General features: G+C 33.8%; 1 protein-coding gene across 1 annotated transcript in view; it reads left to right on the top strand.

The window, feature by feature from the left end:
* The first annotated feature begins 2,005 nt into the window (after positions 1–2,005).
* Positions 2,006–14,108, top strand: part of SGCZ (sarcoglycan zeta) — a 459,941-nt gene continuing 447,838 nt past the window's right edge. Inside the window, exon 1 of the mRNA XM_035699786.2 lies at positions 2,006–2,200. Within this exon, the coding sequence (XP_035555679.2) occupies positions 2,006–2,200 (195 nt within the window). The remainder of the gene's footprint in view (positions 2,201–14,108) is intronic.

The following is a 14,108-nucleotide window of genomic DNA, read 5'->3' as shown; positions in this document are numbered from 1 at the left end:
TGAAATCAATAATACATTATATGTTAATTAATTGCACTTAAATAAAACAAACATTTGTGCAAGGGGAAAAAAACCCTCATGACCCAACCTCTGCTAGCTTCCAAATTTTCTTCTGCAGCTTCCTCACCTCTCAGCCTCCAGAGAATTGAAGAGTTAGGGCCTTGCTCTGGATTAGGGTTTTGTTTAAGGGAATGTTGTGGCTGCTTTGATTTTTCTTTTTTTAAAAAATCCAGACCACTAAGACTTTCTCCATATCAATGATAAGGCTGTTTTTCTTTCTTATCACTTCATCTGTTTGCTGGAGTAGCACTTTTAATTTCCTTCAAGAACTGTTTCTTTGCATTCACATCTTGGCTGTTTGGCCCAAGAAGATAAGCCTTTCTTACTAAGCTTAATCATTTCTAGCTTTTGATTTAAAATGAGACATACAACCCTTCCTTTCACTTGAACACAGAAGCCATTGCAGGATTTTTCATTTGTTAAGTTTTTATTTAAATTCCAGTTTACATAGAATGTAAAATTAGTTTCAGGTGTACAATAAATATAAGAATTCAACAATTCCATACAATAGCTGATGCTCATCACAAGTCATTGCAGGGTTTTTAATCAGCCTAATTTCAGTGGTGCACCAAAACAGTTATTAGTAACACCAAAGATCTACTAATCACAGATTACCATGGCAGATATAATATTAATGAAAAAGTTTGAAATATTGTGAGAATAACTAAATGTGACAAAGAAATACAGATGAACAAATACTGTTGGAAAAAAATGGCACAAATAGACTTCCTTGCCTCAGGGTTGCCAAAAATCTTCAATTTGTCTGTAATGCAGTATCTGCAATGCACAATAAAGTGAAACACAATAAAATGAGATATGCCTGTATTTTATATTAGCTGACAGGTAATTTTAATTCTTCATTGATGTTGTTTTTATTTTGGTATATTTATGCAGCATTATTTCTGTTGTCTTATTTGTTTGACATGCGTAATAAGAGAAATCTGATGAATCCTAAAGAGGAAAAAATACACTAAACTAAAAAAAAGTATTGCATTGGAGAAAATTATATTTTATAACAATTAATTTTTTTTTATCCTTCAGGTAATGAATAAGTTATTCTAAAGACTGTATGCCTAGTACATACTCTTTACTTTTCTTGACCATATTTCTTGGTTGTATCTGGCAGATAATATATTTGCTTTTTAAAAGAATTAACTTTGAACCTGAATTTATATATTACCAAGAAATACTACCACCTCTTTTCCAAAACTGATTTCTGTGTATATCAATATGTTATATAATATTTGTGTAACAGGATAATACAGTACAGTGTCTTTTTTTTAGAGATCAATTCTATTGTGAGAACTCCGTGAAATAAAACTAAAATAAATAACCAACAAAGTTCTAAGTAAAAGTATTAATTAAATATCTAGATCTATATAATTCTAAGTAAAAGTGTATTTTCTTCCCAGAGGTTCTTTCAAATACACTTTCATTTTATTAAAACATATGCCCTGAGCACTAATATCCTGTATTTTTATTTTTTTTTTTATTTTTTTTTTTATCCTGTATTTTTAGATAAAGGTACAGAAATGTCTTTTAATAAAATTGGTCTCTGTCTACTCCAAAGAACAGGTGACACTTACTCCAAAAGTAGCTGGGATATGCATAGAATTTTAGTTTATAGACACCTGGGAGTATACTGGATCATCCTCAGAGTCTCCTGAAAGAAATAGCTATTATTAGAACTGGGCAAATGACTGAAAATAATATACATCTTAGAAGTATCACAGTTAAACAGCTCTAAAAAGCAGCACTGATGATGTGGTGTGAGGGGTTTTGTAAGATTTTAATCTTATTTAATTAATTTTAATTGCACAGAAATAGTTCTTTGAATACTCACTGCCCATTATTTGTAGATATGTTGTGCCTTTTGATTTAAAAAAAAATCATTCGTTTTAGTTTTGAATGCTTCTTTTCTTTCTTTCTTTCTTTTTTTTTTCAGATGACACGAGAACAATATATACTGGCAACACAACAGAACAACCTGCCAAGGGCTGAGAATGCACAACTTTACCCGGTGGGGATTTATGGATGGCGAAAGAGGTGCTTATACTTCTTTGTCCTTCTGCTGTTGGTTACCATGATAGTTAACTTAGCCATGACAATATGGATATTGAAAGTGATGAATTTCACTGTGGTAAGTACCACCATGACTTTATATCTACTGCTTTTGGTTCAAAGACGATATAGCACTGTTATTTTTATTTTTAAGTGAAAGTTATTTATCTTAATCTTTACAGGTATATGTATTGAAATTCCAAAGACTGTGATTTATTATTTTAAGACTGCATTCACTATGTGTTCATGACACACATATGATATTACTACTTATCCTTTAAATGTGGGGAATTGAGATCATGAGATAGTACAGGATACTGATTCATTAGCAGTTAGAAACCTTTTAACCTATAAATGCAAACTATTGCTTGCTAAACCTGGTAATCTAGGAAAGGGGTCTATATTTTTAGAGATGATATTTTATGTTAAAATTAATATTAGACATCACAAGTGATTTTAAATTACTTTACATAGAGTATTTGCCTCTCTCTCTATGGTTTCTGTGTAACATACTGCATGATTACATCTAAACCCTGAAATTTTTCATGGACCACATAGACCAATGTCTGTAATTGTCACCAGGTGGTGATCTCATTCTTTTGGAGCACAGACATGGTAAATATAAGATACACCAGAAATTAAATCACTCTTTCATGAAAAATACTAATTTAATAGCAAAATAATTACTCATTGATAAATTTTGCTTTAATTTATTGAATGTGTACAATAAACATATGAGCCTGGCTTATCTGGAAAAATTAGCTGCTTCAGCAAAGTTAGTAGCTCCCTTTGTATTTTCTAGCTAAATTCTTAAATTTACTCTCCTCTGCCTTTGCTTAAAGACCTAAGGTATCTTCACATTCAAGCAGGTATCTTACACTTGCTGACCAGACTGCTATTATTCTTTAGAACTCTGCATCCTCAGGGGCAAGTGTAAAGCTAGATATTTAACTTCACTGATCTTTGTATATCGGGTTGCTTCTTTTTGTTGTTGTTGTTTTTAAACTCTGCTGTGTATTGATTTAGCAAGGATGGTTTCTTTCCGAGTTCACTAACATGTAATTCTAACTTGAAACAGAGTCTCAAAAAGGAAAATGAGCCCAGCATCTGTCCATTGTGTTAGGGCACTGTGGTTGTGTGCAGAAGGATTCTGGGAGAGCAGGTGGCCTAACCTTCCTGAGAGGAAAAACTGTAACAGAGCAAAGCATGATAGAAGAACATATGCTCATGGAGAAAATGAGCTGAGCAAGGGTTCCATTTCTCTGACACAGTGCAAATTTTGAAGAGTATTCATCAGAAAAGAAATGAAAGGCAAAGAAAAGTTGAGCAGAACTCAGTATTCCAGGATTAAAGAAAATGACTATATCCTAGCAATGGATCTGTGTTCAGGGTCACTGATCAAGGCCTAAGAGCCTGTGTGTGGTGGCTAGAGGTGGAGTTGGGTGCTACTAGACAAATTTTTGCTTTAAGAGATGCTCTGGTAATATATCTGAACTATTTCTTTGTCTTAAGTGTTGGCTCAGTGTCCCCATCCCCCACTCATTGAGAATATTTTGAAAGAGATTATACTAATTTTACTCCTAGTCTTTTAGTTCTGAGCTCTGCTCCTGTCTTCTCTTACTAGTGTCTGGGCTTCATTAATGATTCATTTATCACATTTTAGAGGCTGGAGATTCTTTTATATGTTTTTGACTGTCAGCCAAATTAGCAGTTGTTGACAGCAACTTTTTCAACCTCATTTTTCTTAACAAAACAAAACATACAAAAGTCACTTTGAAACAAAGAGTATAATTTTCTCCAAGATTTTAAATTTCAAGTATTTGATTACCTCTACCAAAGAGCATCTTTCTAAAGCTCACAAAAGTTGTGATCTACTCTCTCACTTCAGGAGCCTTGATTCTATCCAGTGACCAGGCCATGGAAATTTTCAGATTCAAGCCCTGTAAGTTTCTCAAACATATTTAAATTAATTAAGAAAATAAACTTAAATGCATAATTACATGGCTGCATGCATCAAGCTCCCAATACCTTGCCTCATGCTGAGGTCATGGCTGGATAAGCCAGCCAAAAGAAATAATTGAAACAATCACCTTTGTCCTCAGGATCCATGCAGGCCTCAGGGTTTCTGTCACCTATGGAGCTATCTAATTTGAACCTCAGCTGGCCAAAATGTAAATGTCAACATATTCCTGGGGATAATGAAAAGGAGTTCATTTACATAGGAGTCTTGGTGTTTATTTATTTATTTAATTTGTAAAACCACAATGTTGCTTTTTAATAATCAACAAATAGGAGGTTATTCTTTAGCCACGTAAGCTATTTGTATGTAAGTGAAATAAATGGAAAGATGAAGTAATTATTGTGTTAAAATACTCTTTGTAAGGTAATATACTCTCCATCTCAGTGCAGTAATTCATAATTGTTCAGAGAAAATCTGAATTAGTTAAATAGTTGCTGAGTTTAGCAGTTCTGAGTACTACACACCAGATTAGATTGTATGAATTTGAAAATTGTGAAATAATTTGTAATCCTCTTACATTAGAACAGTAAAAAATCAATTTTATGTTTTCACTGGTGCATTATAATTGCATCTATCTCTAGAGTGAACAGAAACCATTTGCCATACTATCATAAGAAGCAGTAAATGATGTACAAATTGTTTGGGGAGTATTATTGATTTACCCAAAATGTATTTCTCTTTCATCATAACAGTTTCTATCCAGTCCATGGAAATGTGTGTTTGTTAGCATCTTTTATTTCAGCAAACTCGGCATGTTACTATTATCAAAATACTGTGTTTTTAGCCAGGGTAGCTGCCAACCTGGGTTTATGATGCTTCTTGAAGTCCATCATTATGACTAGTGTTATACATGATCTGTGTGGTTGATATGACCTTATTCTGTTTCTTATTTTGTGGAAAATAAAATCACACAGCTATTGAGATACCCAGGTGCAGAGAATCAAGAAAAAGGAAATTAGTTTATACTACAGGGTGAAAGGCTTAGGATAGATATATACCACAATTTCTTGTCTACGAGAGTTGATTAATGTAGGAATGAACTGAAGAAAGAGATTGTGAAGTTTCATTCTCTCAAGATCAGTATAACCCAATTACGTGTTTGTGTTGTTGTTCATGTTGGTGGTGGCTAATTGGCATAATAGCTATATGATTCAGTGTAAATGGACTAGTCTAGCAGATCTGTCGAATCTAGGCATTCTGCTAACATGATATGCTTCTTTGGTTCAAAAGCTCATCCTAAGTAAGTTAATTTTACATTTGGACACTGAAAATTAATATAATATTCATTTTAATCACAAGAGTACCAAGTAAATGTTGGTAGTATCAACTGCAACTTCATTTGATTAGCTATGCTAACTAGGCAGCAAAAAAAGGATGGAAAAATAAATGCCATTTATTAAGCAAAGAGGGGGATGAACGTCATGAATATTGAAACTGAGAAGCCATGAATACCAAGATATGGGTACTAATTGAAACAATTGATCAATTGAATAAATTGGAAAACACAATTCTTAGAGACTTGTGTGATTGTTGGGATGAATGTTAGCTGAAAGGAGATCCCAAAAGAAGTAGGATTGAATATGATAGTCTTTTAGGATTAAAAAGGAACTGGGAAATCTTTAGTTCAGCCATCCACATACTATTAGGGGTCACTCTATAACACTTAACGCCGTGCGTTAATTTGGTCACTTAACGCCGGCTTAAACCCTCATTTGGATAAGCAAACCATTGCATTAAATCACTAGATAGTTGTATTCTTGTTTAGTATCTTGCAATTTTATTGCATTCTCTCTGTATATAATTCCAGTCATGGGATGCTAGGTGCATTCTTTCAAACTGACATGAATTTATCGTTTTATTAAGACTAGTTTGTTCTAATACACAATACACACATATATACATACATACACAAAACACACATGCATATATACATATTCAAATATACATACAATATACATACACATACACTTATACACATATTCACATCAAGGATGTATATTCTATATAGATAACTCTTCTATATCTTTATTATTCTTATGCATCAGCTTTGGCTTCCTTAGCAGCCATTCACCTTTCTTCATTTCAAATATTATCTATATTACATTATTATCATTATATGTTTGCAAGACTATCGGCTTTTTAAAGATCTCTTTCTGTTTATTGCTGTTGGCCAGAACATCATCGATATATTTTATCATATTTTCTTTTCTTTTGGTGTACGTTTCTAAAGTTAAGAGAGAGCATATGTATCACTATATTCATTTTCTGCTTTCTAATGTTTTTTAATGTTGTAAATTTTATAAGATAATTTTGGGGAAATATGAAATAATATACATTTGCTAAGTCTTCAATCTTGTGCTCTAATACCTTGGTAAATGAAGTATCACATATTCCCATCTCACTCGTGTGACTATTCTTTTTCTTTATCTTCATCATTAACCCAGTGCATATTATCTATAGCCATTATTGATTTACCTAAGATGGATAAAGTACATTTGCGGTATGCTGTTATGTGTCAGTGTGTCCATCATCAAACTTTTTACTCCACAGTCATTTTCATTTCACTCTTTAATGGGACCATTAGGTTGGAATAAACTTTTTCCATCTCTACGTATATAGCCAGTTTTTATATTTATCAAAGCTGTGCCCCTATACCAAATGCATTTTATTTGTTTTTCAAATCTATGGTCATATGCTGGTTATGTGGGAAGCTTAAAGGAAATAACCATATTTTGTTGATGTTTCATTGCTTTTTTTCTTAGCATGTTTATCACAGATTATTTCGCTTTATAGGACTTTGTTTATTGTCTGGTTTTCTTCCCCACAGATAGAATAAAAGTTCCACAGGGCTCAGCATTTTTGAACCTTATTCCATTGCTGTATCCTCAAGCCAGAGGACAGTGCCTGACAGATAATTAGCTCTTAAAATGTATTTGTGGAAAAAAAAATCCAACTTTAACATGTCTGTATTGAAAACTAGGTAAACTCTTCATTCACTGTGATTTGTGCCCTTCCAAAGACCTGCCTTGAGCTCGAAGAATTGATAAAAAGACTACCAGTTATCCTATCTCTCTATTGGTGTTTATGTTCTCATAAGCACATGATAGGGTTCCATGGGCTGTGCATTGGTATTTATTAACTTCTGCATTGATAAAGCAGTTTGTGTTCAACACATCAAGTTTAATATTCTTTAAATTTTTTTTAATTTTTATTGATTTATGATAGTCACAGAGAGAGAGAGAGAGACAGAGAGGCAGAGACACAGGCAGAGGGAGAAGCAGGCTCCATGCACCAGGAGCCCGATGTGGGATTCAATCCCGGGTCTCCAGGATCGCGACCTGGGCCAAAGACAGGAGCCAAACCGCTGCGCCACCCAGGGATCCCTCAAGTTTAATATTCTTAGCAGACCCTGCATTTAAGCTGTAACATATTTTAGGAATGAAGGCCCAATCTTGATTACCCATATTAGTAGTACAGAGAATTGCCATTATTAACACTTTAAGTTATTTATTATGAAATATTTTATCCTACAAAAGGATTTCCATGTAATATATATTTGAATCAGTAATAATAATAGCAATAATAATAATAAACAATAAAATGAGCACCAGTTTCCTCATCATCTAGCTGGAAAAATAAATTCCTAACTCTATCTATAAAGAACTATAATCATAAAGTGATTGAATCAATTTATATTACCTCCAGCAACCTGTAAAGGTTTCTTTTGTTCACTTTATCTCTTAACAGAGAATTGCTAAATTGATACTTCTTAAGCTACAAATCTGACACCCAGTTAATTGATAAAGATCCTTTTTATTGGTTTGTTTAGATGTTCCTTTCTGACAGATTTATTCCTGTATCTATTTTTATTCATATGTCTTATCTCTGTGGTAGTACTTACTATGTTGCATTAGATACATAATTATGGTTCATTTAGATACAGATTCTTATCTTCCACCAATTTTCCCCCAGTCCTGATGCAGGCAGACTGGGTCCAAGGACCCAGGGAAGGGTCCCACAGGATGAGCCAAGAGGCTCATTGGCTTCACACCAGATAGAAATCAAATGTGAGGTGGAGAATATGAAAAGAGAGAATAGTGTGAGGGACAGGTAGAGAATAGCAGATGGAGTGTCTGAGAGTCTGGAGGAGAGAAGAATGAGACTCGTCATTGCTTGGGGCTAAAGGTTTATATTAGGAAAGGGTCTAAGATATCTGTTCCTCTAGGAATGCACAGTAGGGGCCAATCAACTTCAGTGAATAGGTGTTATTTCATAAATTACCGAAAGTGGGGGTATTGATCCCAGTTGGCATCAGCTGAGGTTTGTTTGAAGCTAATGTCCTGAAACATGTTTGGGACCTGGCTCTTCTTAGGTATTATCAGGTGTTTGGGGCCTAGGACAAAACTCAGGGAATGATTCACTTTTTTGCTTCCCCCCTTGAGGTGGGAACGTGACTTCTTTGGCTTATCAGAGGCAAATTATGGGACAGGAGTAAATGGAGCCTAGCATAAAAACAGTAGAGACAGAGCTTTTCTACAATGGAGTCACTTCAGTTTCCCCACTTCAGTTCCATTAATGGGCGAATACCTCAAGGAGCAGAGCTGGTTTTATTGTCCTATTTATCTTAGTGACATGCCCAGGAACATACTAGGTGGTGATACATTATTTTTGATTGCCTTTTTGTAAATTTAAAAAATCTAGTTTCACTTTCAGTAGAGGGAGCCTCAAATTTAATGTCTTAATGTTTCTGCTTGTTCTCTCTGTAAAACTGCTTCAGATTCCAGTTGGTTTCCATTTTTACCTTGCAGGCTTTTGTTTTTAGCTGAAATCTCACCCTCCCCCATTAAGAGAGTGGCATCCCTCAAGTCCTTTCACATCTTTCAGCCTCTCGTGACCAGCTTCCCATGACAGGAAGACAAGCAGAGCACATTTTTTCCCAGAATCCTAGAGCTCTTAAGTAAGATGGTTTTTCAGCGAAAGTATAGTCCTTTGAAGCTCCAATTACTAGCTCTGATACCCTCGGTAATGACTACAGTAAAATCCCAGTCTTTTCTTTTTTCATGGGGAAAAAAAAAGCTCCCCTTAGATTTTTATGTAAAAATATTCTTTTTCTATACTATCCTACTTCATCTTTTGAGGCAATATCTGTTGATAATTAAGAGATGCCATAAGCTGACAATTACTTGTAAATGACTACCAAATCCCAGAACTTTTGTGCCATCAGTTGTTTACAATCCTTCTATAAAAAGTAATCAGATCTTCAGGCATGAGAGAAAAACACTGTGTTTCCTGACTTCCAGCATCTTTTGGGAGGGCACCTGCTGCTGAGAAGCCTAAGCCTGCTCACCATAATCACACATAACTTTCCCAAATGCCTCTTCATATAACAGTTGAAGTCAGTGGAATATTAAGATTTTCTAGACATTTGTTGATTTAATTTGATCTCATGTCTAGAGGGTATTTGTGATTTTCTGAATTTGCTTTGATTAAAAAAAAAGTCATAAGCACAACAAACAAAATAAACATCCAGTGATTTTAATATAATTCCAGTTCGTGAAAGAAAGAGGAAAGGGATCAGTAACAGCAGAAAGTAGAAAAAGGAAATACTTTTATTCAAGTAGCCCACAAGGGCAAAAGTAGGGGTATGAGTTTTGTCATTTGTATTTCTCACAGAATTGTTATAAAACATGGATTCAGGGGCACTTGACAGGATGAGCACTGGGTGTTATTCTGTATGTTGGCAAAATGAACACCAATAAAAAATAAATTTATTATTAAAAACAATTAAATTAAATGGCAGCCCCGGTGGCCCAGTGGTTTAGCGCCGCCTTCAGCCCAGGGTGTGATCCTGGAAACCTGGGATCAAGTCCCACATCAGGCTTCCTTCATGGAGCCTGCTTCTTCCTCTGCTTGTGTCTCTACCTCTCTCTCTCTCTCTCTGTGAGTCTGTCATGAATTAATAAATAAAATCTTAAAAAAAAACAAAATAAAACAAAAAAGTAAAAAATTAAATTAAAAACTGAACCTTAAGTTCTTTCTAGTGGACATTCATTCCTCTCAAAACCCACATATGATTTTGTATATTCAACAATAGAAGACCATAAAATGAACTATTTTTTATTCAAAGGTGTTATAATACCAGGGGAAAAAAACCTTGAGTTTCTACTGCCTGCTAGTGACATATTTTCCCATGAAAATTGATGTCAAATAGATCTCCTTGGTTCTGGTACTGCTAGATACCTCTCATCAGCAATCAGGTAGTGGTTGAAAGAATGAACTTTGGGTCCAGATCTTGCTTTTGACCTCTTTAGCTATGTTGCCTTTAGCAAGTTATTTAAACTATGATGTAGTTTCTTACTCTGTCAAATGCATACAAGTTTTTTTTTATTAGATTATTATAGGCATCAAAACAATGAAAATAATGACAGTTCTTCAGATATGCCTGGTAGATACAAGTCTCCCATGGTTTGCAGTTATATACCCTTACTCATTTTATGTGGCTCCAACTTCACAGTTATTCCAGATATCATGTGAATTAACTTGATTCTGTTCAAGTCAAGTCTAAAACTGTAAGGGGCACCTGGGTGGCGCAGTCAGTTAAGTGTTCTACTCTTGATTTTGGCTCAGGTCACTGTCTCAAGGTTATAAGATCAAGACCCACATTAGGCTCTGCACTCAATGCTGAGTCTGCTTGTCCCTTTCACTCTGCTCATTCCCCATACTGCTCATGCTCTCTCTCTCTCAAATAAATAAAATCTTTAAAAACATTATTTAAATATTAAAATATAAAACTGTCCTAGAAAGATAAAAGGATCTTGAATTCATGTGTATTAATAAATAAATGGTAAATAAATGATGGTGTTTATAGTCTTATTTATGCTAATGATATGCATAAAGGCTGGGAGCATGAGCTTTTGTGCCACACTGGTTCACATTCAGGCCCCATCACTGCTGCGACTTCCTGAGCCTTCTAACTCTAGTATTTCCATCTGTAAAATGGTCAGTGGTGTTGACCAATAGAGATGTGTATGACAAGCATTATTTTGATGTTAACAATTAAAATTATTTTACTTGATACATTTTATCATAGAAAATGACGCATTTCCTTAGAATGATCAAAATCATAAATATTTCTTTTGAAATTATAATTTAGTGATGAGATATAAAAAAGTATATTTAAAATTTCTAAGAGGAACCCTTTAGCTGTCAAACATCATAATTATTTTGGTGACCATAAGCCTTTTTTTTTTTTAAACTTGTATTACCTAAAAGTGACCCTACTGGCCTGTCTGAAAGAAGGAGCTCATTTACCAGAGAGCACTAATCTTTTTGAACAATTTGGAAAAAATATAATTAACTAGATGATAGAAAGGGATGTGTGTTCTTAATCCTAAATATTCTGAGTTTCTTTGATGTTCAGAGTTTTAAATTGTTATCTGTTTGAGATAATGTATTCTGAATATTTTATCACATCCCAAATTATAATCTTAGGATATAATCTTTGCATGGTGAAGTTTAAGATGTCTGGGAGCCCGTATTTATTTAATATGTAGTTTGTATTCAACAAGATTATGTGCTATATAGACCTGTCCTTAATGAATTTCACAACACTGCAAAGTAAATATTATCCCCTTTGACAGTAAAAGACTCAGAAACTGGGGAAATTAAATAAACTTCCCAAGGTCACATTAATGAGCAAGGTTAGAAGCATGGGTTCTACAATTTTAAAGTCCACATTCTTTTCACTACCTTTCATTGCATTAATGTTATCAAAATTAAATTAAAATTAAATTAGTTCAGTATTCCTCATTAAATGATTTACCTCCCTGTCTACCTCAGTGCATTCATACAACACTATTAAATATATAACTATGACATCACTGCTTTTTAATTACATTTTGAATTTGTTGGACAAAAGATACCTCAATTCTCTAAGCTTTTATTAATTTAGTGGGGAAACATACCTAATCTCTCATAGTCAGTAATTAAAACAGTGAACACTCCTCTGTAAGTTCTGAACATGACTGTACTTTTGATTTTGGCAGAGCGAGCATTAGGTTTAATTTCTGGACAGCAATGGTGCTTATTAATGGCATCTTTATAAAAGAGACAATGGTTTTCATAAAGGCAGTTTTATGCCTGTGTTCCAATCTTTGCTCTGGTTCAACTGTATTTTGCTGAGGAGTTAAGTACTTGGCCATGAAGAGACCACTCTGAAGATGATTTAGGATCACAGCTCTTGTCCATCTTTCTGGGCTGCCATTGCCATTTTCCTAATTAATTCTTCTGTGCATGAATCATGGTGCCCACCCCAAGCCAAGATGGGGCACTACCTTCTGTGGCACCATAGTCATCCTGAGGGAGAGAGTGCCAGCAGTAGGAGCCTGCCTGCTGGAGAACCATCCGGTCTGCACCGCCCCTCAGTGTGGTGTGTAGATTTATTACAGAATTGATGAGAGTGAATGATATAGTTAATGTTGCAAGACTGTTTCCATTATATCCCTCTGTTTGTACCTCTTCATAATTTTCTGACAAATTGTCCCTCTCAGATGGAATCTTTCATGCTTAGTCTTAGCCCAGCAGTACATTTTCTTTCCTTGACTTTATAAAGAAAAATTTAGTCATTTTTACCCTAGTTCAAACAAGTACCAAGTAAGTCTTTTTACTGAAACAAACTACAGAAACAGTGACATAACCTAAATCATAAATCATATCTATCACATGCAAAGTGAAGTATGCTAGAATACTAGATATTTTGGAGGGGAAAACAAAGAATTAAGAAAGTTAGTTATTGAATAAAAAAGTTAAGACAGTACAAAGTTGTTAATTTATATGTTTCATAAATTCTCTGTGATAGCTGAAAAGGACTTCAGTTCAGTGCCTATAGAGAAAATGGAAGTACAGAAAAATAAAATCACTGACCCACGTGGGTAACTCAACAGCAAGAATATAAAATATGTTGGGTCAAATTGAACTTAGGGTAATATGTTTCACATGTGTGCTTATTCTCACATAGCATATAGTTTGTCTTATGTAATTTGATTATTTTAGTGATAAATTTATAGATTATTTTAAGTAAAACTGAAGTAACAGTAATTTTCTTAAGAAAGGGTAATGTTGTACTATTTTGCTACTTTGTAAAAAAAAAAGTAAACATTTTCTTTTCAAAAGCATACTTGAATGTCATGTTTGTTGTTCCAAGTAAAGAAAATATTATTTTCATAAAATTGATCTTATTAGGTAGGCATTCATATGGGTTTATTAATTTAAATAATATCACCATATACCTTCTATTTGCTAGTTTGTAAAATCCCTAGATCAAATATATGTTAATACTACATAATAGATTAATAGCACTAATACAACACATTTAGTTTGCTAAATAAATAGTTTAATACTTAGTTTTAAATACTTGTGGAAATTCACCACAAGTGCCCTTGCAAATAATTGGAAGTTATTTATATCCAGTGATGACTATTATCTAGGTAGCCATTTGCATTCTTCCCAAAGTGTGAGTAATGGTGCATAAAATATCTCCAAGTGTGTTCAAGTGTACTTCAACATGTCTTATAAATTATGTAATTGAATGATGTCATTAGAAAGTAAAATAACTGTTTTCTTGCAATTCACATATTTTTGCCATCCACAATTTTTGTATATTTCTGGATTTAAGAGATTTGAAATACATGAAGCGCCTTTTACCACTGATAACTCCTTTATTCCTTTTTGATCTAGGGATTTATTAAACTAAATTGCAGAAACACTGTGCATTTGCTAAAAGTTTCATATAAACTGACCACGTTTATCTCATGATACCAATTTTAGAAGAGGGAAGTATAAAAGTTAAATACAAATATGACCTAAATATGCATGATATGTGTCTGCATTACCAGAAGTATTTATTTTCAGCGTTCATTAGTCTCCAAAACAAGACATTAAAAAACAATACAAGTTACTTAAACAATAT

This window comes from Canis lupus, chromosome 16 (genome assembly GCF_003254725.2).
Source record: "Canis lupus dingo isolate Sandy chromosome 16, ASM325472v2, whole genome shotgun sequence".
NCBI lineage: Eukaryota > Metazoa > Chordata > Mammalia > Carnivora > Canidae > Canis > Canis lupus.
The sequence above is the reverse complement of the archived record's forward strand: the minus strand, read 5'-3'. Positions and strand labels throughout refer to the sequence as shown.